The 25,739-nt window shown below is 43.2% G+C and overlaps 1 protein-coding gene across 6 annotated transcripts in view; it reads left to right on the top strand.

The window, feature by feature from the left end:
* The window catches only part of jade2 (jade family PHD finger 2), a 172,436-nt gene that overhangs the window by 44,897 nt on the left and 101,800 nt on the right, over positions 1–25,739 (top strand). For all 6 annotated transcript variants that reach the window (XM_073067130.1, XM_073067131.1, XM_073067134.1 and 3 more), the window contains one exon: positions 17,559–17,716. In XM_073067130.1, coding sequence (XP_072923231.1) covers positions 17,559–17,716 — 158 coding nt within the window. The remainder of the gene's footprint in view (positions 1–17,558; positions 17,717–25,739) is intronic.

The raw sequence follows: 25,739 nt of genomic DNA, 5'->3' as shown, positions 1-25,739 counted from the left end.
TCAAGTTTTCCTTTTGGAACTCCCTTGAATTTTTTTGGGAATATTTTCGATTGGTTGAATCCGCGGATATGGAGGGCCGACTGTATGTCCTGGGTGTTGGGGAGCCCTAACGATGGATGCCACCTTTTTAAGGCTTTGCCTTTTGAAGTTGTCCTGGATGTTGGGGAGGCTGGTACTCAAGATGGAGCTGGCTAAGTTTACAACCCTCTGCAGCTTTTTCCGATTCTGTGCAGTGCCCCCTGCACACCAGACTGTGATGTGGCCAGTTAGCACGCTCTTCACGGTACATCTGCAGAAATTTGCTAGAGCCTCTGGTGACAAACCGGATCTCCTCAAGCTCCGGATGAAATATAGCTGCTGTGATGCTTTCCTCGTAACTGCATCAATATGTTGGGCTCACTATAGATCTTCAGAAATGTTAACACCCAGGAACTTTAAACAGCTTAGCCTTTCTGCTACGGATCCTTCAATGAGGATGAAGTCCACAATCAGTTCCTTTGTCTTACTGATGTTGAATGCAAGGTGCTGGTTGTGACAGCACTCAACCAGCTGATGATTTGCGCTCTGCGTAGCTGCACAGTTACGGGTGTGGGGACAGTAGATCAGCTGGCTAAGCACGCATCCTTGAGGTTAATTGTCAGCGAGGAGGAAGTGGTACTTCCGATCCACACAGACTGTGGTCTCCTGTTGAGAAAGTCAGGGATCCAGTGTTTTAATGCTTATCATTTTAAGATTTTGCTTTTTAAAAAGCACTTCCCAGGCCTGCATTCATATTTAGAACTGTTCTATTGTAGCTTATAATGGAAATAATGTCTCTTTGCCCATTCTTCATTTAGAACTGTATCAACTCTAAACTTTTTTTTTTATATACACTCAGTTTCATCTACTGCCAGTCTTGCCTTGTCTGCAGAAAGAGATTGGAGGCTTGAAAGATGGCCAACAACTTTTACATGTTGGAGGTAATTAGCCTCCGAAGTGGCCAAGATGGGTGTTTAAAAACTATAGTCCCAGAAATAATCTTGGTAAAGTAGTTGAAACCAACATACGCAATGACCTTGTGGCTTGCTAAATGGCTGATAAGCACGGAAAATGTCTGGCACTATCTGTTAATGAGACTGCTTGATACCTGTTGGCTGGTACTGTAACGAATGGTTGTACTGTTAATGTTAATTGAAGAGCTGCTCAAGAGAGTACTCAGCACTTTGTGTGTGTTGCTGCTGGAGTTACAACGAGAGTGTCAGACACACATTTTGAAGCCTTGGTGGATATTTTGCCCACACTTGAGAATACGGCTTTCTCTGAAGATCGACCTCGTGTCAGGACATCTCGCGAGGAGCCCGTGACCTGGACAAAGAATGGGACAAAAGTATGTTTAGGTCCAACACCAATCGGAGGAAAGGTATATTGCCCATCCCAGAGTACAAGATACCGCTCCACTCCATCATCTCTCTGTGCCGATCCAAGAAGCGGAATAGTCTACCTAAGGAACTTGAATCATTACCAGAATACTAAACCTGTTCTAAAACCAGATCTCCAAGCAAACCAAACAATCCTGCTGCTCTCTAACAAGGTCTGCTTTCATCCTTGGAAGAAATAGCTCCCAGTTCCTTTCCAACAGCATTTTGTACTTGGCAAATAAAGCTTTGAGATGGGTATTCTGGTACTTCACTGGATTGTTGCAGCATCAGCGGAGAGCAAGTTCCTCCATGTCGCAGAGCAGCTTGTGTCCTGAAGATCTCAGCTTGAAACATTCATTTCCACGGACGCTGCCTGACCTGCTGAGTATTTTATGCACAGTAATTTATGCTTTTGATTTCCAGCATCTGCAAAATTTCCAGTATTTGTGACACTATTATCTGCTTAAGGTACAATCAGAATCAGGTTTAATGTCACCAGCATATGTAGTGAAATTTGTTAACTTAGCGATAGTAGTACAATGCAATACATGATAAATATGGAAGAAGAGAACTATCAGTTATTACAGTAAGTGTATGGTTGGCATCTGTCTGTCTCGAAGGACAATGACCATCATCACAAGCCTGGGTGGAAGGTATGGAGATCCTGAGATGCCCAGTCGTCAAGATCCCCATCTCGGCCTCACCAGTGTAGCCCAAAGGAAAGCTTATGAAGCGATACGTTCGGCACCAGCTTGGCTGCAGGAGCTGTCTGAAGGCTGCCCAATGATGTCCAGCTGCCTTGAGGGCTCCGCTCCAGATTTGCCGTCTAAGTTTACTCCCGTAGCCTTCGTCTCTCTCGAGGCTGCCCACAAGGCAGTGGGGCTATTTGTACCCATAGCTGGGGATCTGGTACACGAGCACCAGGGCAATCCACAGACCGGTGAGCCTGCGAGCTCTGTATGCAGGGGCCAGACCTCCTCTCCATCTTCTGTAGTTTAGCCTGAGTCAGAACAGAGTTCAGTTTCTCTGTGTCACCAGCGAGGAGGCACTACATGAGGCTAGCAGTTGGAGAGGCTGTGTACTGGCACATTAGGCTCTCCTTTTTGCGAGACTGCTAGCCAGTGGTGGAAGCTGAAAGTGAGAGCGACGGGCACTATGCACTACCACACTGGATGTATCACAACAACCATTTTGACACCAGTAAGTGTGTGTATATATAGTTAAATTAACTAAGTGGTGCAAAAACAGAAAAACAAATGAGGTATTGTTCATGGGTTCAGTATCCGTTTCGGAATCAGATGGCAGAGGTGAAGAAGCTGTTCCTGAATTGCTGAGTGTGTGCTGTTAGGCTTCTGTACCTTTTTCCTGGCGGTAACAATGAGAAGAGGGCATGTCCTGGGTGATGAGGGTCCTCGATGAATGCACACCGCCTTTCTGAGACACAGCTCCTTGAAGATACCTTGGATACTACGGAGGCTTGTACCCATGATGGAGTTCACTGACTTTACAACTTCCTAGCTTCTTTCGCTCCTGATTGGTCAAGGCATATGGAAAATGCACTACTGTTTCTGAATAGTGGTATAGCCTCTTCTACATCAGCAGAGACAGCATCTCTTTCACTTCACACTTGAAAGGCAACACCTCCAACGGTGGAGTATCAGACTAACTTCGGGAGTCAGACTGGAACCATGACCTTTTAACTAAAAGGTGAGAATGTTAGCGCTGAGCCAAAGTTAACACCTGTAGTATATTTGACATATTCAGTCACTATAGCAACCAGCAAAAAAAAACAATTGAAGAGACTCATTTTGCCAAAACAGAAGAAAATGCGTTTGATAAAGCAATAATATGTTCACTACTGCATTATGCAATAGAATACAAGGAAATCATTTCAGCCCCAGAGTCAATTTGCAGAAATGCCAAGGGACCAATTCCTACTACTATAGTCTGAATAATGAGAGACAAGAAGCTGGAAAAATTGCCTTTTTGCTTTTGAAAGAATGTAACTGGAAGTTGGTTTTACATTGATATATAAGATGGAGATAATATTTCTAGAACAATACTTCTCATTACTTCTTTATAGTATGGCAAAGGAAATGCAAGAAAGTGGCTGACACATGAAATGGATCTTCAGGGAGGATTGTGCACGTGGAAATTTAGGAAACATTGAAAAAACACATTGCTTGTCACAAGTGCCAAACGCATTCCAGTTGTACTCCCCTCTGGCACGCTCTCTCCTGAGCTTTCTTTGCCATCAGCTTCAACGATTCTTCATTCTTATTGTTGTTTTGAGTACATGTAGAATTTCGGCACTTCCTAGGAAGAGAGTGAATCGCGATGTCTCTGCTTTGTTTGAAAGGGCTGTGACACATGACACTGACAGCACCTGTGCTGTCTTCTTTAGGAAGCTCTTTCTCCTGATAAGGAGCCAGCAAAAGGGAAAGAGGGACTGAACTTGGGATCCACAAGCGGGCTGAAAATGAACGAGTGACCATTTTTTAGAATACAACTTAAGTTGTGCTTTTTTTTCCCTGAGGTAAATGAAAAGCTATACAGTATTCATGAAAATGAACCTGACAAACCCACAATAATGAAGCAAATGATGGAACTCTTGAGTGAGAGATGGTTTGCACCAGGTGGTTTTTATGCTAGGGATCTTTAAAGTTGATGAGATCATAACAGGTTTTTTCATTCTGGCTCTCTACCCCTTCCTTTCAGGTCCTTATGAAGGGTCTCAGCCCGAAACACCAACTGCATATTCCCCTCTACGGATGCTGCCTGACTTGCTGACTTCCTCCAGCATTTTGTGTCTGTTGCTTGCAATTTAAGAACTGCTCTTTCAGATGGCACGTGTCGCTTTATTATTTAGGAAAGATGGGAGAGAAAGATCAGAGATTTATTAACTATCTGGTTAAACATCTGTTGTTGGGAAATGATCAGCTTTTTTTTAACTAAGAAGTGTCTAAACAGCCTGAAGACATTCAAAACAACGCACAAAATGCTGAAGGAACTCAGCAAGTCAGGCAGCGTGCATCTAAGTGAACAAACAGTTGACGTTTTGTGCTGCTTCCCTTCTTCACGACTGGAAAGAAAGGTGGAAGACACCAGGATAACAGGGTAGGGAAGGATAGCTAGAAGGTGATAGGTGAAGCCAGATGGGTGGGAAGGGTAAAAGACTGGAGAAGGAACAATCCAATGGGAGAGGAGAGCGGACCGACGAAAGGGAAGGAGAAGGGGCACCAGGGAAGGTGATAGGCAGGTGAGGAAAAGAGGTAAGAAGCCAGGGATTAGAAAGAAAGGGGATGGGAAGAAAGATAATTTTTTTACTGGAAGGAAAAATTGACATGGCGGCAGGTTGGAGGACACCAAGCCAGAGTACAAGGTGTTGCTCCACCACCCGTAGGGTGGCCTCATCATGGCACAAGAGGAGGTCACGGGCCAACATGCCAGAATGTGAATAGGAATGGGAATTAAAATGTTGGGCCACCAGGAAGCTCTGTGTTTTTGGACGGAGCAGAGGTGTTGGACAAAACGGTCCCACAGTCATCGAGGAGGCCACATGGGGAGCACCGGATGCGACAGACGATGCCAGCAGGCTTGCAGGTGAAGTGTTGCGTCACCTGGAAGGACTGTTTGGGGCCCTGAGCATTCAACTAGATCAGAGAGAGTTGACAAGGATTTGTAAAGGGTAGATTATACCAGTTTTCTCCAAAGAGGCAACTGAAGTAATGAATGGGATATATCAAAGCATGTTATCTATATTGCTTTGCAGAAATGTTAAAAGGTCAAAGTAAATTTATTATCAAAGTACATATATGTCACCATATACAACCCTGAGATTCATTTTCTTGGCGAGCGTACTCAATAAATCCATAATGGAATAATAACCAGAACAGAATCAATGAAAGACTGAACCAACTTGGGTGTTTAACCAGTGTGCAAAAGACAACAAATTGTGCAAATGGGGAAAAAAATACAAAATAATAATAAAAAATACATATACAATAAATATCGTGAACATGAGATGAAGAGTCATTGAAAGTGAGTCCATAGGTTGCAGGAACATTTTAATGATGGGGCGAGTGATATTGAATGAACTTATCCCCTTTGTTTCAAGAGCCTGATGGTTGAGGGGTAATAACTATTCCTGAGCCTGGTGGTGTGGATCCTGAGGCTCCTGTACCTTCTTCCTGATGGTAGCAGTAAGAAGAGAGCATGTCCTGCCTGGTGGGGGTCTCTGATGATGGGTGCCGCTTTCCTGCGACATCAGTATAATCCGTCATTAGTGTAATTCAAAGTGGAATGTGCAGTATACTTGAAGAACTGAAATGCTGTTGAAGTTGACCCTTCTTGAGATGTCATAGCCTTGGAGGAGGTGAGGTGTTACATAATTGATAAGAAAGGTAGGGGAAAGCAACTTCCATGCAATGTGTCTGCAATGCTGACGAGAGTGGAGGTTTTGTATTGGCATTTATTACTTGGGTATAAAGCATAATCACATTGCAGTGAAATTCATCACTTTGCAAAGCAATGCAGCTGTTTACTAGTGAGGTAATGAAGTTGTGGCAGTGTTTGTCTTTTCTCAGCACGTTCCTGGTAGGTTTGTTTCTGTTTTACTTTTCAGTATTTTATCTCAGTTTGTCGTTCACATCTCAAAGGGACTAACTTATGGTCTTAGGGTCTTAATGGACGTCAGTCAAGATGTAGGCGGAGATCCTTCTGCTGTGTGTAAATCTGATGTCCCATTTTTCATGCTGAGCCATTGGAGTTCCCAAGATTGTACTTTGGCTATTTCCTGTTAAGATATGTACGTGTCCAATAATGTTAAGGAAACAAAATCAAGTAAAAATCATAGATTTGTGGTGCTAGGTGAGGCTTTGCCAAAAATAACCATAGGACACTACCCTACGTAACCAAAGGGTAAATGAGTGATGATGTCTGTAACATGAATGACTTACTTATAAGTTGCAAGCCTTTTATGTGTATGCTGTTGTAAAACCCTCACAGCACATGTAGGTATAAATGGAAGATTTTTATTAAACGTGAAAAAGAATGTTGTTTTTACATTCCGGTTGGTTTCCTTGCTGGCTGTGGAATGTCTTGCATCTTCTGATTGGTTTGTGTGATGTGGCATTGGGTTTGTGTGATGCCACATTGGGTGATGTCACCTTTGCAGCAACCATCTGTCCTCCACCCACATTGGGTGGGGTGAGGGAGAGAGGGCTGCGCAGAGCTGACATCAGTTGGCTAATCTGCCTCTTACAATTCCACTTAGCACCATGCATGAGATGTGCCCTTTGCCTGTTTCCCTTCCGAGGAAGAGAAACTGAGCATAACATGCCACTGTGGTGAGCAAGATGTCTGGCCAGGAAAAACAAATTTCTACTCTTGCCGGGGGCGGGCAGTGTTTATATTTGCTTTGGCATCCGGGTCATGAGTCCCAGATTTTCTTAGGCTGGTAAACAAAAAAAATTTCATGAGGTGAGTAAGTTCAGCCCCGTGGAGGATTTGCTTATATAACTTAAAGGAAATAAAGCAGTTCTATTTAGTTTTTAACATCAAATACAATCTTTAATTTTAAGAACAATGAGACCTCGTGCTTTTCTATTAATTCAATTTTTCACTTTGCAAAATTTCATAAGAGAGAATGGCACAATGGAATCCCCATTCATGTGACCATGTGACTACAAGTCCCCTGACCTGACCATGTCGCTGCATCCGCAAAGCAAACAGCATTATGAAGGACCCACGCACCCCTCATACAATCTCTTCTCCCTCCTGCCGTCTGGGAAAAGGCTTGGAAGCATTCGGGCTCTCACGGCCAGACTATGTAACAGTTTCTTCCCCCAGGCTATCAGACTCCTCAATACCTGAAGCCTGGACTGACACCTTGCCCTACTGTCCTGTTTATTATTTATTGTAATACCTGCACTGTTTCTGTGCACTTTATGCAGTCCTGGGTAGGTCTGTAGTCTAGTGTAGCTTTCTCTGTGTGTTTTTTTTTATTACGTAGTTCAGTCTAGTTTTTGTACTGTGTCATGTGAACCATGGTCCTGAAAAACATTGTCTCATTTTTACTATGCACTGTACCAGCAGTTATGGTCGAAATGACAATAAAAGTGACTTGACTTGATCTTAAAGTAACACTCTTACTTATTTATTATTTTGTTTGCTTTTGTTTCGTGTTTGTACCATTTGTTGTCTTTTTGCACATTGTCTTGTGTGCATTTTTCGTAGATTCTGCTGTGTATCTTCGTATTTACTGTGATTACCCACAAGAAATGAATATTAGGGTTGTATATAATGACATATATGTACCTTGATAATAAATTTACTTTACACTCAACTAAAAGTGCTGGTGAGCTTCCAGTCGTTAGGAGTTTGCTGTGGTTGAAGGTCGGGTGGAAACTGACAGGCTTCTGCAAGTAGCTTGAAAAGTCATACTATCAAAATCTATTTTGGAATAAAATCAATTTTAATTCTAATTTTCACTAATATGCACACCTCCGGAATTCCTGGGAGCTCTGCAATGGAGGCCAGATTCTGTAACAAAAGGTCTAGGAAGTCCGTCCATGAGTTTTACAAAATACTGAAATACTGTAATGTTCCCATGATCTCCTGCTGGTATCTGGAGCTGTTCACTTCCACCTGTGCATGTATTCAGCTGACTGACAAAGTTCCCCCCACCTCCTTTTTTTCTGTTTCTCTCTGCCCATCACTCTGCCTGTTCTCCATCTCCCTCTGGTGCTCCCCCCTCCCCCTTTCTTTCTCCCGAGGCCTCCCGTCCCATGATCCTTTCCCTTCTCCAGCTCTGTATCACTTTTGCCAATCACCTTTCCAGCTCTCAGCTTCACCCCACCCCTCTGGTCTTCTTCTATCATTTTGCATTTTTCCTTCCCCTCCTACTTTCAAATCTCTTACTATCTTTCCTTTCAATTAGTCCTGACGAAGGGTCTCGGCCCGAAACGTCGACAGTGCTTCTCCCTATAGATGCTGCCTGGCCTGCTGCGTTCCACCAGCATTTTGTGTGTATTGCTTGGATTTCCAGCATCTGCAGATTTCCTGTTTGCTTTTTAAACATTTTGTTTTGTCCACCTGATTACTTCCATTAGGGTCCTCTTGACCTTTAACTGAATCTGTAAAGTCCCTTTTCCTTAGATCAGTGGCCAGGCTAGCGGCACGACAGGAGGGGCACGCAGCGCTGCGATGTAACAGTGGAACGTGGTGGAGTTCCACTGCCAGTTGCTTGCAGGCTCTGAATAAATTGACACGTTAGCCCAAAGCCAGGCTGCTGATTGAAAATCAGACGCAGCCTTCCACAGGTCCACCTCAGGATCTGGATGGTGAGGTGACGACTCCACAGGATCATGGTGGTTCTTTATCAGCACTGTTGCCTTCTGCCAAGCTGGAACGTTGAATGTTTATGCAACACGCACTGGCACGGAGGGGAAGCTTGGCAGTTAAAATAATAAAGTACACATATAGGATTGAAGCTGTCAGAAAAATTACGACGGCAGTGAAGATATATATATATATATATACACACACACACACACACATATATATATTGTTCCTGGCAACATTCGTAATTAACTTTGATGAGGTGAAATTTGTGGTGATTGTGTAAATTAATTCACACAGAGAGCGATCTGAGCTACTGGCTTATTTATGATGGGCAGAGAGCTGTAGACAGGACTGCTCACGTAGCTGTCAAAGCTGTTAGTCAACAGAATTCTCCCCGATCAGGTTGCCATTAATGGCACAGCAGCTGCCAGCAGATTGACAAACTGCTTCCTCACTCTGCTCTCAGTTATTGGCGGGGGAAATGGCATCGCCGTGCCAAGCAGGACCAATTTTGCTAGGGCCATTTGGTTCCAGAGCTCATTATAATCCTGCTTCAAACAGGGATCAAGAGCTCAATTCTAGAGAGAAATGGGAGATAGTTTTCTTTTGACCTCAAGGCAGCATTTGAATGATTATACTATCAAAAGGAACCAGTGAAATTGAAGATGGTGGATATCAATGGAAAATATGCAGCTGAATATCAAAGTAAATTTATTATCGAAGTACATATATGTCACCATATACAACAATGAGATTAATTTTCTTGCAGACATTCACAGTAACGCAATGTAATCAGTGGAAAACTGCACACAATGAGATGGTCCACAATGTTGTGCTGATTTTGATGCCAATTAATACTAAATGTCCTAGGTATCATCCATATCGCGCCCCATTCCCTTCATAGTCATGTGTCTGTCTAAATCCTTTCCAGATAGCTATCACTTTTTGTTTAAAAAAAAATGCAAACTTCCTTCCTCTAACTTCTTAATTATGTTGCTTGGTATTTGGCATTTCTCCTCTGGGGAAAGGATTCTGACTCTACCCTATCTATACATCTCATAGTTTTAAAATCCTCCGTCAGACCTCCCCTTAGCTTCCATTGCTCTTGGATGAACAACCCAACATTGTGCAACCTTTTCTTATGTCTCATCCCTTCTAATCCAGGTAGCACACTGGCAAACCTCATCCATACCCGATCAGCATCCTTCCGATAATGAACTGCAGGGAATACTGTGGGTGTGGTCTGACAGCTTCTACAGCGTGTCTTTGGTACTCTTATACTCAACACCCCTACTAATGCAATACCCCAATTCCCTCCTTTATCTTTGAGTGAACCTGCCCTCTCCTTCATTATCTTCTTAATACAAGTATAAATGTCTTGGGAATATCCTTGAGCCTGCTCATCAAGGACAATTTCATGGCCTCTTTTGGCCATCCTAATCATCTATTTGAGCACTTTCCTGCTATCTTTATATCTCACAAGCCTTGCATATGCTGTCTTCGTTTTCTTCCAGACTAAATTTAGAACCTCTTGGGTCATCCAAGGTTCCCCTACCTTACCATCCCACGTGTCCGATGTGGACTTGTGCAACAGCAGCTGCTTCCATTCATTGCCCTGTGGATCCTGTCGTAATTTGCCCTCCCTTGCAAGATCCAGTTTTATCCTTACTCAGAACTGTCTTTAAACATAATCAGTTGTGGACGCTATTCCCAAAATACTCACCCACTATCATGCCTATCACCTGGCTTGGCTCATTTCCCAAAACCAGTTATGTTTTCTCCTCTAGCTGGACTCTCCACATGCTGTTTTTTAAAAAAAAATCCCACTTAGATGCACTGAAAAAATTCCACCCTATCTGATCCTCTTGTATTGAGGAAGCTCCAGTCAATACCGGGGAAATTAAAGTTTGTCACTATGATAACTCCATTGTTCCTGCATCTTTCCATAATCTGTCCACGTAACTGCTCTTCGGCCTCTCAATAGCTACTGGGGGCCTATATTATCGCACCTTTCTTATTTCAGAGCTGCAGATACATCGCTTGCGAGGGTGAGCCCTCCAGCATGCTTTCTCTGAATACAGCTCTGACTTTCTCCTTTATTAGTAATGCCACCCCTCCACCTCCTTGACCTCCCTCGCTATCCCATCTAAATGAAACCTAGAAACGTGGAGCTTCCGGTCCTGTCCCTCATGCAACCAGGTCTGTAATGCAGGAGGATTTCCTCATGTGACTGTGTGCATGCTTCTGCTTTTAGACCGCCACAGCAGAAGTCTTGGAGAGGTGAAAATAAAAGGAGATGTCCACTGTCTAGCTGGAGTGTATTAGTGGCCTTCCATAGAAAGCAGGGAATGGAAGACTGGTTGATGCAGTTGTGTCCAGCTCCAGCATTGAAGTTCAGGACGCATTTCCAAGGTCACTTTGAGAGCCACCTGCAGTGCATTTCTTGCCCTGCTCCGGAGCTGCATCTGTGGCTACAGCAGGTGGCATAGTTCTGTGAAGATTTCATCTGGGAACACGGACAGCTCACATATTGTTCATTGCTGGTGTTCGAAGGAGAATTACTTCCTGAACAAGCAAGGCAAACATTGCCTCCAGCTAGTAACTCATTTACTCTTTCTCCTCCTCCTCCCAGCAACGTGTCCTGCTGTGTTATATCCACTGCTGATCCTCGTACTATTGCTGGATTGTGAAATGAACTGCTGATAATGCAACTGTGCCTGGGGGCAGCTAATTGTACAGCATTGAAATCAGCAGAGGTTGTTCAGCGACAGTCAATCCACTCTATGAGATTTCTGCTATTCAAAGCAGCTGTAGAAAGTTTTGAAAACTTGCTGAATTTTAGCAATGTCCATAAATTTTCATTAAGCAACTAAAATAAAGTTGAATTTGAATAGCAGTGACAAGGATTGGATGACCTTCATGCTGAGGAATGTGCATTCATAGAACATAGAAGAGTACAGGAGCAGCTCTTTTGGCCCACGATATCTGTGCTGAGCAGGATGCCAAATTAAACTAATCCTTTTTATCTGCACGTGATCCATGTCCCTCCATACCTGCATATTCATGAGCTTGCCTAAAAATCTCTTGAATGCCACAGTCATACCTGCTTCTTCAGCCATACCTGGGAGCGGATTCCTGGCACTGCTTCAGCTCTGGGAGTTTACAGAAATGTTGGTTTAGGAAAAGGGTATTAGCATTAAATCCCCATAGCAAGGTCATGTCATGATCTGTCTTCTCTGCATGTTTCCGGATCTCATCGGCAAAATGGTATCTGTGGCATGCATCAGGATCCTTTTTAAACCGATTCAATCGATCAGTGCTGGATTTCTTGGCCAGTGAATTGGAACAGGGTACAGCACAGGTTGTGCCCAACCAAATAAATTGTGGTTTGTCCTTCGGTGGAAAATCGTACAAGTACTAGTGGATAGGGCCCAGTCCGTCACGGAAAAGCCCACCCCACCGTGGAGTGCTGTTGCAGGAAAGCGGCAGCCATCATCAGTGACTCCCAGCACCCAGCTCATGCCTTCTTGCTGCTGCCGTCAGGAGGAACCTTGAGACTCACACCACCGTTCTTTATAATCCTCAAGGGCTCTGTTTGATTCTAGCTCCCTAAGCTTTGCATACTTTTTCTTTCTCTTCTTGGCTAAATTCACCACCGCTCTCAACATCCGAGGATTTCTTACCTTGTCCTTCCTTCTGTCCAGAACACGCCTGTCCTGTACTCTTGTGTACGGTGGGTCTTTTAACACTCTCTACATGTCAGGCATGCACTTCCCCAACAACAGCTGTTCCCTATGAACTCTTCCCTAGTTCCTCCCTAATGCTCTCATAATTTGTCCTGCTCCAGTTTAATACTCTCACAAGGTCAATACTTACCCTTGTCTATCTTAAAAGTCAGCGAGGCATAGTCACCATTCTACACAGTGAAAGGTCAGTTACCTGGCCTGGTTCATTACCCAATACCAGCTCCAGCATAGACCCTCCTCTTGTTGGACTATCTACATATTGTTTTAAGAAGCTTTCCTGGATGCACCTTACAAATTCTGCCCCATCTAAACTTCTGGCACTAAGAAGGTCCATGTTTATATTTGGGAAGTTGAAGTCCCCAATGACAACAACCTTATTGTTTTTACACCTTTCCTTAATCTGCCTGCCTATCTGTTCCTCAATGTCCTGGCAGCTATTGGTGGGGGGGGAGGGTCTGTCACTCTTCCTATTTTTGAGGGTTTTTTCCTTTTTCTATTTGCACAATTTGTTGTCTTTTGCACACTGGTTGTTTGTCTTTCTTTGTGTGCAGTTTTTCATTGATTCTATTGTGTTTCTTTGTATTTACTGTGAATGCCCACAAGAAAATGAATCTCAGAGTAGTATAGGGTCACATATATGTACCTTGATAATGAATTTTATTTTGAACTTTGAGGAGGGTTGCACAATATTTATGGAGAAGCCTCACCAAATGTCTCTCCTGCTCCTCCTAAACAAAACTTGTCACTGTGTCTTTCTATTTTAAATGGATGATACAAACTGAAGCCCCAAAAGGCTGATAACATGCAGAATTCCTTCAGTGAGTTGCTATCAGCATACAATTACTATCTTGTTATCCTAGAATGAAATAAGGTGGTAACAGAAAATGGGTTGTCTGGTGTTTCCGATCAAAGCTGGCTCTATGAATTGTGGCTAGAATAATACTGAACAGAATATTTGGAAATCTTGACGGTTCGGCATTTTTCTCATTACTGGATAGTTTTTGTGCTCCCATTCTGCACTCCTTTGAAGTTGCTAAGTTCACTAGAATTTTTTTTAATAATCCTGTGTCATATCTTTAAAAAATGAATTAAAAGGATGTTGAGATGCATCCAGAAAGTCTGCCGGTCTTGTACCACCAAAGTCTTAATTATCGGGCTTAACTGTCTTTCACCACCTGCAGCAAATGTCACAATGTCAGGAGAAGAAAACCCTGAATATTTCCTGTCCTGACTACCCCATTGGATAGACTGTTGTGTGACATTTAGTCTTCAATCTATCCCTTTTAAGTGAGGTTGAAATACTCAGATTCTGCACCCTTCCATGCAGTTCAGTCTCACTTACGATAATTTGTCAATGAAAAAAAGTTAATTTGCAGTTATGTTGCAAATAAAATGTTCTTCAGTAATTAAAGTCTGTTCCGTGCCTTATAGGCTCATCAGGCTGGTGCTTATTCCGTTTTTCGTGGTGTGAAGCGACTGAGAGTACAAGACCAGACCCCCCCCCCCCGGATAGGATGCCTGTCTATCATGGGGTTAACCCCCAGCATTTTGCCAGTACCCATTTTCAGCTGGGTGGGCTGGGTTAAGTGCTTTGCTCAAGGACACAACGCACTGCCTCGGCTGGAGCTCGAACTCACAACCTTCAGATCGCTAGTCCAACTCCTTAACCACTTGGCTACGCACCACACTTCTTCAGTAATTAAGTTGTGATAATATTGGGTTGAAACCCTTGGCGTGGTATTATATTTAATAATTGAAAATAAATGATCTTTTTAAAGTCTTCAATGCTGATAGTTGCTGAAGTTCTGGCACATATGTATCATCTGCAGGAGTATGATGCAACCATCGCTGTTTAGGCAGGAATAAAATGTTTGTTTTACTCACAATAAATAAAGGGAGCTGTGGAGATGGTGTCCCAACATATTCAATCCTTTTTGACAAGGTGACCTCCATTTCCCTATGACATGCGTTAAGTGGTTCCAGGTGCACAAATAACTCCTGGTGAGGCTATTGTACATCAGGAACTTGATTAGACCCAGTGGACGAAGAGCAAGTCAAGGATGCAGCATGTGGGCAGCATCTCCCTGCATGGTTCTTGGGGTGCTCTCAAACTCCCCCCTCCAGCCCCTAGAATATTGACCTGGGTTTGCCTGCAATACAGTGTGAGATGGAGAGTTGACATATACAGGCTCGCTGTGAGATCAGGAGCTGCCTAGTGTAGAACGGCCCGCCTCCCTTCTGTCCTTGCCCTTGATGGAAGGGAAAAAAAACACTTCCTCAATCTCAGAATGTGGGGATCCCCAGGTAAGGCTGCAGATTATGATGCTTTATCTTTTTAAGTGAAATATTATGAGAATATTTGGAACCTGCCCAGACCCTTAACCCTGTTCTATCTAATCTATAATTCATTAACCAATATTGGCTCCTTATTCCCCATAGCTCTAGACCAAAAGAAAATTGGTCTCAGATTTATTAATTGAACTGCTGCTTTCTGGGGGAGAGAGTTCCTGAATGATCCATTCCAGCTGCTTTCAATAGGACTCAATGCACTGCCACTGCTTGAGAGAGCATTGAGCCACTGACCAGTGATGAGTTTCAGGGTCGTGAACCTTTGTGCATGTACGCTTAGAAGGATAACTCCACGGTCCACTTTATAAATTTCTCTCGAAAACACTAAAAATCTCATTCACTAATACTCTATATCCCAGAGAAAACCAGCACTGCTACACTGACTCTTTCCAAGGCCAGTATGATAATTCGAAGAAGCAATGTCAGAAATGTTGACATCAGCCAAGGAGAAGTCTAACGAGTAAATGTTTTATTCGGATAAGCTTATTCTCATCTACACCCGGGCAGAATGAAATACCTTGCTCACGCAAAGCTCACAGAAAAAAACGGTACACATAATGAATGCAACAATAAATGGAGTGATGAGCGCAGACACAGTGGAAGTAAAGTGGGTCAAACCGAGGTGATACAAGCAGTATTGCGGAAGTGGCAGTAATGGAAGAAGGAGAATGTGGCAGTGCCACAGAGAAAGGAATGAGAAAGGAATTGGCTCAGAAGTTTGCTAGCAGCGTGGAAGAAACTGCTTTGAGTCTGGCCGTCCAAGATTTCAAGCTCTTGTTCCTTCTAGAAGGTGGAGCAGCGTAAAGGTACTGCCATGGATGGCAGGCACCCCGATGATACTGTTATCCTTCCGAAAGCAATGCACCGTGAAGGATCTGATGTGCCTACCATGGGCTGCACTGCATTCACCTCTCTCTTTTGCTTCTGAGAGATTTTCTGTCCTTTTTCTGCTGTTTACTCTGTGAACCTGTCCAAAACATTTTAGTCATCTGTGAACTTGTGAATCTCTTTGGACCTCCATATCTCTCTTGTGTTCAGTCACTCTGTGCTTAATTAAAGGACAGCAGATGTTCCCCACAGCAGATGTTAAAGTAAATCTATAGTTTCCTTTTCACTTGTTTGAATAATGGAGTCATATTTGCAGTTTCCTCAGTTTAAAGGATGATTCATGAACTGAGAGAGTTTTGATGCATTACAACAAAAGCATCCGAGTCTCGAATTTAATCAGCTTCTACTTAAGTGTATTAAACACCCACAGGGTTTTTGTTCATGGACCCTCTGCTTGGAAATTCATTGCTGCGCTTGGCCTAAGGCACAATGTATTGCTACTCAATCTCATTTGAGAGTTAAGGCCTTGCCTTTGAGTCCCCCACTAGCACAGAAAACACAAATTAAATCATAAATGTGTGACAGTGACAAATACAAATCTAGAGAGTCACAGAGGAAAGAAAGGGGGTAGAGGTGAGAGCAACTTAGATTGGGGCAAGGCTCAGCTGCGGGGGAACAGGTGGGCAGGTTGCGTGAGTAGGGGAAAGGCCATGGGGTTTGAAACATTTGTAACGGGTGACGGGGCTGATAGTTAATTGTCAAGAGAGAATTTGTCAGTGGGCATTATGATTTCTGAGTGCAGGTTATTAACATTAGGGTCGGGTGTTGGGTGTCAACTCAGATGCTCTAATGGGGTGAGTCAAGTTTGTGAGACAGGAATTCGCTACCGTGTGGGATAGGCTGGAGATACGATGTCCAAGGGAGAGTCAATAAATACACTTAAGTTGATTTAGGTGCTCTTAAATCAAAAAGGGATTCTACCTGGTTTAGCTTCAACTATGACCTACTTAAAAAGGACACATTGAGTTGCATTTCAGGAGGCTTTGTGAAAGTCATGTATATGAAGCTAAAAAGGATGGAGTTAACATCCGGTCGTATCACATCAGAATGGCTACACTCGTACGTGACAGGAATCCTTCCATGCATGAGTGTGTGAGCTGCTCCGAACAACTCGAATAAAGATCATGGACTTCATTACTCTTGACTTTCAATAACAGTCTTGCTCATAGCAGTTGATTGGTGAAATGTGCAATTTTGAGAAGCTGTGGCATAGATTTTTTAGATGCTGCAATTTCTTTCCAAAACCCTGAAGTGGAAACCTGAACATTTCTAGATTTTTAAGTTTTCATTTCAGTGATATTACTTTTCCTAATCTAGTATTTTTGCTTAAGTAATCAGTTATGAGTACCAGTCTTTGATTTGTTAATTTCTCTGGAAAGCCTCTGGGCTGATGTCTGTATAACATGATTATCTAGTATCAGAATCAGGTTTAATATCACCTGCATATGTCATGAAATGTGTTGTTTTGCTGCAGCAGTACATTGTAATGTGTAATAATAACTACAAATTATGGTAAGAAGTATATATGAAAAAGAAAGTTAAATTAAACAAGTAGTGCTAAAAATATTGATGAATTGTTCATGGGTTCAGTGTCCATTCAGAAATCTGCAGGCAGAGGGGAAGAAGCCGTTCTTGAAACATTGAGTTTGTGTCTTCAGGCCCTTTCATGTCCTGAATTTCATTTGCAATGCTACCTATTCATATATTTTGAAAAGACACAACTTCTGATAATGCTTTGTGGTTTGTTATTAACCTTAATGTTCTTAGATGCTTTGAAGAGGTTGTCAGATGAACAATAAAAAAAAATGGTTTCTCTTTTACTTATTTTCAAAAGGTCTTTCGAACAGATCTGATCACTGCCATGAAGCTGCCTGAATCCTACCAGCTTAATGCTGATGAGTACTATGTGCTGGCGGATCCATGGCGACAGGAATGGGAGAAGGGTGTTCAAGTTCCAGCAAATACTGAGTCAATCCCCGAACCAGTAGTGAGGTAGGTCACAGCATACCCTGTTTGGAGTACAGAATTCATGCCTGACCAACACCACTGGAATTTGTCAGGTATGCGGTTTATTAGGCAATCTGATTGTGAAATGTGCTCTGAAGTTACAATATGCTGAACAGCAGAAGCATATATCGATAGTGTGCAGAGAAACCATGACTTGACGTGTTCTGCTGCTGGTTGAGTGAGTAAATGTGACATTTAAGCATGATCTCAATGAGCTGAACTTTGGAGGAGAGCCAATGTTAAGGGATGGAACTGTTGATGATGTCAGAAGCTATATTAACTATGCCCATTGCCATAGAGGTTGGCCATTATTGATTTCTATAATCTTTAGCTACTTCATTGCTGTGGTAGGGTTGGAAATTTGACAGGAACAAGTCCCAGAGGTGGAGGATAAATCAAGTGGAAGCCGTGATACGAGGGAGTGTAGACACGAGAGAGACTGCAGATCCAGGAAATGTGGGTCAACACACACACACAGTGCTGTAGAAACTCAGCAGGTCAGGCAGCATCTGTGGAGGAAAATGAACAGTTCATGTTTCAGGTTGAAATATGTTCAGCAGGACTAGAAAAGTCAAGTGTATTGCCATTTAACTATATACATGCGGACCATCAAATGAGACGTTTCTCCGGACCAGGGTGTAAAGCACAGTAGTGCACATAACACACAATATCTTAGGAAAGTAAGTATAAAATCTACAATTGAATTAAACAAAGTAAAATGCATAAATTAAATATTGTAAAGTACAGAACAGATTAACCATTTACACTTCGAATATGATGCGGCAGCGAGTTCAGAAGCCTAATAGCTGGAGGGAAGAAGCTATTTCCCATCCTGACTGTCTTTGTGTTTGTGCATCGGAGTCTCCTGCCTGATGATGGTAGAAAGTCAGAGGATGCTGGATGGATGGGTGGGTGAGATCCTTAAGGGTCCTGTGTATGCAGCGCTCCTGATAAATGTCCGTGATGGATGGTAGGGAGACACCTATGATCCTCTCAGCCATTCTCACAGTTCTTTGTTGGGCCTTCTGGTCCGATGCTCTGCTGGTCCTCTTTCAGATGGAGATGCAGCTTGTCAGGCCACTCTCAATGGTGCTCCTGTAAAATGGGTGGGGTTGGAGGAGCCTGGCCTGCCTCAGTCTCCTTAGGAAGTGGAGGCTCTGCTGTGCCTTCCTGGTCAGGGAGGTGATATCAAGGGACCAGCTGAGGTCATCTGTGATGTGAACTCGCAGGAGGTTGGTGCACCTAACTCTCTCTCTACGGAGGTGCGTTGCCCCTTTTCTTTCCAGTCCTAACCTGAAACATTGATTGTTCATTTTCCTCCATAGGCGCTGCCTGACCTGCTGAGTTCTTTCAGCATTTTGTGAGTGACAAGGGAGTAAAGGTTACATTGTAAAGCGTGGTGTCACAAGGTGCAACGGGAGTGGTTGAGGAAGTAAGTAGGTAGAGAAATACAGTGAATGCAAGACGATACGTTAGGAAGTTAACAGGTTGAAGTTTTGTTTGTTTAATGACCTTAGGCTGAGATAGTTCCGGGATTAAATGCAGAGGGGTTGATAGTGTACAGAGGGTGGTGTTATGTGTGGTACAACGGAGTGATCAAAACGGCTTTTGGCAGAGTTGAAAATCAAGAGTAGAGCAACAGTGTGATATAGGAACTGGACACGAGAAAAAGAACATTCTGCCTGTGAAATCAAAGGAAGGAGAATAATGGCAGCAGGGTTGAATATTGAAGCCGTTAGAATGAGTTAGAACCCAGTTAGAAGGCTGCTTCCTTCTACTACACAGTGCTTTCCCCTTACATTCCTTCTTCACCTTTCCTGCCTATCCCCTCCCCCACCCCTTGATCTTTCCCCTTACTGGTTTCACCTACCAGCCTTCTCCTTCCCACCCTCCCCCCATCTTATTTACAGGGCCCCTGCCCCCTCCCTCTTCAGTCCTGACGAAAGGTGTCGGCCCAAAACGTTGACTGTTCATTTCCATGGATGCTGCCCGACCTGCTGAGTTCCTCCAGCGTCTTGTGCGTGTTAGAATGAGATGTTGGTCCAGAGTCCAAATGGATGAGAAGGAATATGCTAAAGGAATGCCAAATAGTGAAAGGAAGCAGTGAAAGTAATTGTAAAGGTGTCACAGCGGTTAGTGCTGCTGCCCCACGGCTCCTGGGGCTTGTGCCTGACACTGAACTGAGATGCTGTCTGTGTGGAGTTTGCATGTTCTCTTTGTGTGTGTTTCTTCCAGGGTGTTCCAAGTTTTCTCTTGTGTTCCAGAGATGTGCATGACTTTGTAAATTGCCTCTTAGTGCAAGGAAGTTGTTCAGAACTAAAGGGAATTAATAGGCTTGTGACAGAGTAAGCTGCAGGGCCAAGGTGGATAGAATGGAATTGTTTTGGTTGCTCTGCTGACATGGTTATATTAGGTGAGGTCTTATTCTTCTGTAACTAGGTAACAGGACCGACAGCAGCCAAATAATTACTGAGAATATCAATTACCAGAAATATAGCATAAGAGATTAGTAAGAAAAGAAGGAAAAGGGATTGCATTTTTGTCATGTAACCAAGCCTCCATCTTTAGTCAGAATACCAGAAAGAAAATCACCCACCTTATTTATGAAAGAAGATTGAATAAATTAGAGAGACATCTCAGTAATGGAAGCAGGGAAAGGAATTATAAAGCGGCCCAGCAGTTGCTGCTGCAGCCTCACGGGTCCAGGGGCCTGGGTTTGAATCTTACCCTGGCTGTTGTCTCTGGAGTTTGCACATTCTCCCTTAGACCAAGTGGGTCCCTTCATAGGAATTCCAGTTTACTCTTGACTCCTAAAGGCGTTAGATTAATCAGCTCTGTAAATTATCCTTTCTTGCAGCTAAGTAGTGAAGAGGTAAAAGGGGACTGAGAGGCAGCTGATCAAGTTCAAGTTCAGTTTATTGTCATTCAACTGTACACAACAAAAAAGCAAAACAATGTACCTCCAGACCAAGGCACACAACGCAGTACATATAACTCACACACGTACCACATAAAGTAATATACAGTAAAACGCTGTTATAACGCGATCGTTTGGGTCCATAAAATGTCATCACAAAAAAAGCAGGGTCGCGCTAAATCAGGGTTCAAGAAGATCAGCTTTCAAACTGACCCAGTGTTGACCTAACATCCTAAAACCACCCCCTATTTGACCCGTTTTTTGCACGTTCACCTTCTGGCAAGTAAATTACCTTTGAATTAAAGAATTCCATGAATAAATCGTTGTTGTTACTGTAGAAATTAAAACACAAATTAATTTTTAGTAAAGCTTTTTAATACATAAAACAACAAATAAAAAACATTAACTTACGTGTTCCAATCTTGTTTACACAAAACAACAACATCACGTGATCTTTGCGTAGTTTGGCTCCCTCGCGTCGGTGGGCATCATCTTTGCTAGCCAGTGTACAGTCTGGGATCATCTTGTAGCAGAGGCCTGTTTTGTCACAGTTGTACACTTGTTCTCCCACGTAGCCACCTTCTTCTAAGCGAGTTTTTAGTTCAGCCGGGTATTCGCTGGCGGCGGTACTGTCGGCTGAGCGAATTTCTCCTGACACTAACACTTGAGAAATCCCGTGACGGTGTTTAAACCGGTCTAGCCATCCATTGCTAGCTTTGAACTGTGAGGTTTTTCCATTGATCTGCTTGTCAAACTTCTCGGCTTGAGCTTTGAGAATAGGACTGGAAATTGGAAGACCTTCTGAGCGAGCTTAAACGAACCACTTGTACAGGGAGTCATCGAGGCTGACACCTTTGGCTGTCTTCAGGTGTTTGGCTTTTAGTCCTGCTTCTTCAACTTTGCAAAGCGACGTGCATAACTTTCCTTTGTGAGTCTTCCAGCCACGAAGTGTTGATTCTGGTATCCCGAGGTCTCGTGCAACTTGAGTTTGACTTTTAGTCTTGATCGCGTCAAGTGCATGAAGCTTATCTTTCACAGAAAAAGATTTTCTTTTTCTAGCAGTTTGTTCCATTTTGAGCAAAAAAAAAAGTCCAGTGACTCTCACAAAATGCTGGTGGAATGTAACAGGCCAGACAGCATCTGGCCGAGACTAACGGAAAGAAGAGATAATAAGAGATTTGAAAGTGCGAGGGGGAGGGGGAGACCCAAAATGATAGGAGGAGACAGGAGGGGGAAGGATGAAGCCAAGAGCTGGGAAGTTGATTGGCAAAAGGGATACAGGGCTGGAGAAGGGGGAGTGTGGATGGACATGGAGTCCAATGACTCATCACATTATATCCGAATTTGCGTAAAATCGGGGTTTCACTGTATTAACAAATAATAAGGTGCATATCCAATACAAATTAAAAAGTAAACAGTATCACACTGCTGATACTTCATATGTGATTAGACTGGGGTAGCAGCAGAGAGCTCAGTCGTCTAACAGCCTGGGGGAAGAAGGTGTTTCCCATCTCTGAATGTTACAGTACCTCCTCCCTGAGAGTTGAGGGTCAGCGAGATTGTTGGGTGGATGGGAGGGATCATTGACAAGAAGAGAAGATGCTGGGATATACTGAGTGGATATCAGATTAAAGAAAAGATGGTCAATGAAGAACGGTGAAGAAAAAGGCAAAGACAAATTAAATGATGAAAGAATATGAAAATAATAGTGTCTTCTGTAAACCAGAAAGAGTGAAAATCAATACAACAGTATGTTTACTGAAGGATGAATAAGCCAGCCAGGGAAATGGCACAAAAGTATTGAAAGTAGTTTACCTCAGTTTTCACTAACAAAGATATTAAATAGACGTTTCACTAAGGCACAAGTTCAAAAGTGTATGAGGTTAGTTGGGGAAAGGATGACAAACTAGGGAAATTAACAAAGTAGGAATCCAGGTCCAAATGGTGTTTATCTGCTGATACTTTAGAGAGGAGAAAGAACTGAGATACCATTACAAAGATTCAGATGCTTCGCAGATGCTGCCAAAGATCTGTTCTTACTGTGTAAAATATTGTGAACTAAACTAAACCATAGAATTTATAGAGCAGTTAGGTTAATGTCAGCGTTAGGAAAGATTAAATCTACAGGAAATGAAGCAATATAAAGGCATCCACTCAAAAGGCAATAACAAATAAATTATGAAATAGTATATAAATAGATTATGAAAAGTTAAGTCATGCTCAACAAAGCTGATAGAAGTGATAGAACGAGATGACGATGTAATAAGCGGTTTGTGCATTAATTCTCATAAATTGTCTATTAAGACTAAGTTCATGACAAAGATTAGGACATGAAGTATTGGCGAGCACATTTATGAATAACACATTAGAGAGGAAGTTTGGAATAATGGTGTTGTGCAAAAAAAAGTGATCTTCAGTTTACCAGCATCTGTAGAACAAAGAGATAGTTGGTGTTTCAGGTGTTGATCCTGCATGGGGATTGAAGGTGCAGAGTGTCCATAACCAGTATAAGGAGGTGAAAGGGAGGGGTGACATAGAGGCTGGAAGGTGACTGATGGAGCTCGGTGGGGGAGGGTGGAATTTTGAGACGAAAGCTGGTGGGAAACAGACAAGGAAAGATTGGGCAGATCAAGCCTGATGGGGGAATGAGACAGGTGAACCCCATCACTGTTGCTGGATTAAGTTCCAGATTGTCATTTTTGTTGTATTTATCTTTGTGGTTTTAGCTTTCTTAAGGCTTGCTTATATATTTGTATAACTACGTGTCTGTAAACGTTCACTATTTGTTTTAAATTCAAAGAAATTTATTACCAGAATTCATATACGTCACCGTATACAACCGGCATTTAATTTCCTGTTGGCAATCACAGTAAATGCAAAGAAACACAATAGAATTAGTGAAAAACTGCACAAACCACCAGTGTGCAAAAGACAACAAACTGTGCAAATACAAAAAGAAAAAAACCAAAATGATAATAAATAAACGCTAAATGTCGAGAACATGACATGTTCTTGAATGTGAGCCCATAGGTTGTGGGAGCAGGTCAGTGTTAGGGTGAGTAATGTTATCCCCTCTGTTTCAAGAGCCTGATGGCTGAGGGGTCAGGCTGAAGCTGGTGGTGTGGTCTTAAGGCCCTTGTGCCTCCTTCCTGATGGCAGCAGTGAGGAGAGAGCATGGCCTGAATGGTAGGGGTCCATAATGATGGACGCAGCACTCCTGTGACAGCACTCCTCTTAGGTGGTCTGGGCTGTACCCATTACTTTTTGTAGGCTTTTCCATTCAAGGATGTTGGTGTTCCCACACCAGGCTGTGATGCAGAAGTCTGCTCTCCAATGCACATCTATAGAAATTTGTCAGAAGTTTTAGGTGACATGCCAAATCTTCACAAACTTCCAAGAAAATAGAGTCGCTGCCGTACTTCCTTTATAACGGCACTTACACGCTGGACCCAGGACAGATCCTCTGAAATGATAATGCCGAGGAATTTAAAAGGGCTCACCCTCTCCAACTCTGATCCCCTGATGAGAAGGACGGGTAGTCAGTAATCATCCTTGTGTTCTTGGTTGACATTGATTGAGACACTGTTGTTGAGAAGCTACTCAGCCAGATTTTCAATCTCCCTCCTCTGTGCTGGTTTGTCACCACTTTTGATTCAGCCAGTGACCGTGGTGTTGTCGGCAAAACTGAGTATCACGTTGGAGCTGTGCATAAGCATGAAGTGAATAGAGCAGGGGGCTAGGCACACATTCTGTGCTGGTGGTGATTGTGGAAGAGATGTTGTTGCCAATCCAAACTGACTGGGTTCTGTAGTATATTGGGTTCTATACTTCTGTAGTCTCTTCAGTCTCTTCTTCTGCAAAGCTGAAGTGTGACTCAGTTAACAAATTTCTTAACTAATCCAGTTCAGACCAGTTTACGGTACAAAAGGGAAGCATTTGCTCAAGTTCCTTTGTTACTTCTTTACTTGCCTTGCTTGCTGGTACAGGGCAATGCAGTCTTACCTGTACCATGATGACGGAAACTGTAAGATTTGTCCCTGTTTTTTGACTCATGAAGATTCTTCATGAGAACATCTTCTCCAGATCTGGCATGGTTCAGAAATGGATTGATCTCAGCTAATACGTCCATCCTTCAGAAGCTGCTGGGTAAACTGTCCTCGACGGGTCTCAACACCTCCCTCTGTAACTGGATCTTGGACTTCTTGGCAAGTAGACCACAGTCAGTCTGCAGTCACGCTGAGCACCGGTGCAACAACTCCCCCCCCCCCCCCCGCCCCGGGGCTGCGTTCTCTCCCCACCCCCCCACTGCCCCGGGGCTGCGTTCTCTCCCCACCCCCCCACTGCCCTGGCCCTCCGCTGTTCACATTGCTGATATATTACTGTACTGCTAGATCCAGTTTAAACCAACTCATCAAATTTGCTGAGGACACAACCGTTGTTGTCCTCGTCAACAACCAGTTTTTACAGGAGCACCATCAATAGTGTTCTGACCATCTGGCATGGGATTGCAAGATATCCGACCCCAAATCCCAACAACAGATTGCCCGGACTGCTGAGAGGATCAATGGGGTTGCTCTTCCACCCATCGGAGATATTTATCAGGAGCGCTACGTGTGCGGGCCCTTTGCATTGTCAGTGATCACTCCCATTGGCTGAACGATCTCTTTGACCCTCCACCGTCAGGCAGGAGGCACTGTGGCATTAGATCAAGGACTGTTAGGCTGGGAACAGCTTGACCCCCGGGCCATGAACTACTGAACTCCCTGCCACCGCCCAGCTCTCATCACATTGAAGCAGTGAAACTGTTATACTGTTTTCTTTTTGACTTGTGCTGTAAATGCCCCTTAATATTTGTTAATTTCTTTGTGGCAATATTACCTTATGTGTTGTGTGTAAGTTACACAGTGCCTTGAAAAAGTATTCAACCCTCACAACTATTCTCACATCTTACTGTCTCGTTTTCTACCTCGAAGCTCAAACCATCATGTAAAAGTGGAAAAAATATGAAACCACAGCCACACTGCCTTGGCTAGGCTGTCCCTCTGAACTTAAGTCATCAGAGAAGAATGGCCTTTTAAGAGAGGCTACTGT

Source organism: Hemitrygon akajei, chromosome 15 (genome assembly GCF_048418815.1).
Source record: "Hemitrygon akajei chromosome 15, sHemAka1.3, whole genome shotgun sequence".
In the NCBI taxonomy this organism is placed as follows: Eukaryota; Metazoa; Chordata; class Chondrichthyes; order Myliobatiformes; family Dasyatidae; genus Hemitrygon; species Hemitrygon akajei.
This window is presented reverse-complemented; position numbering and strand designations above follow the sequence as displayed.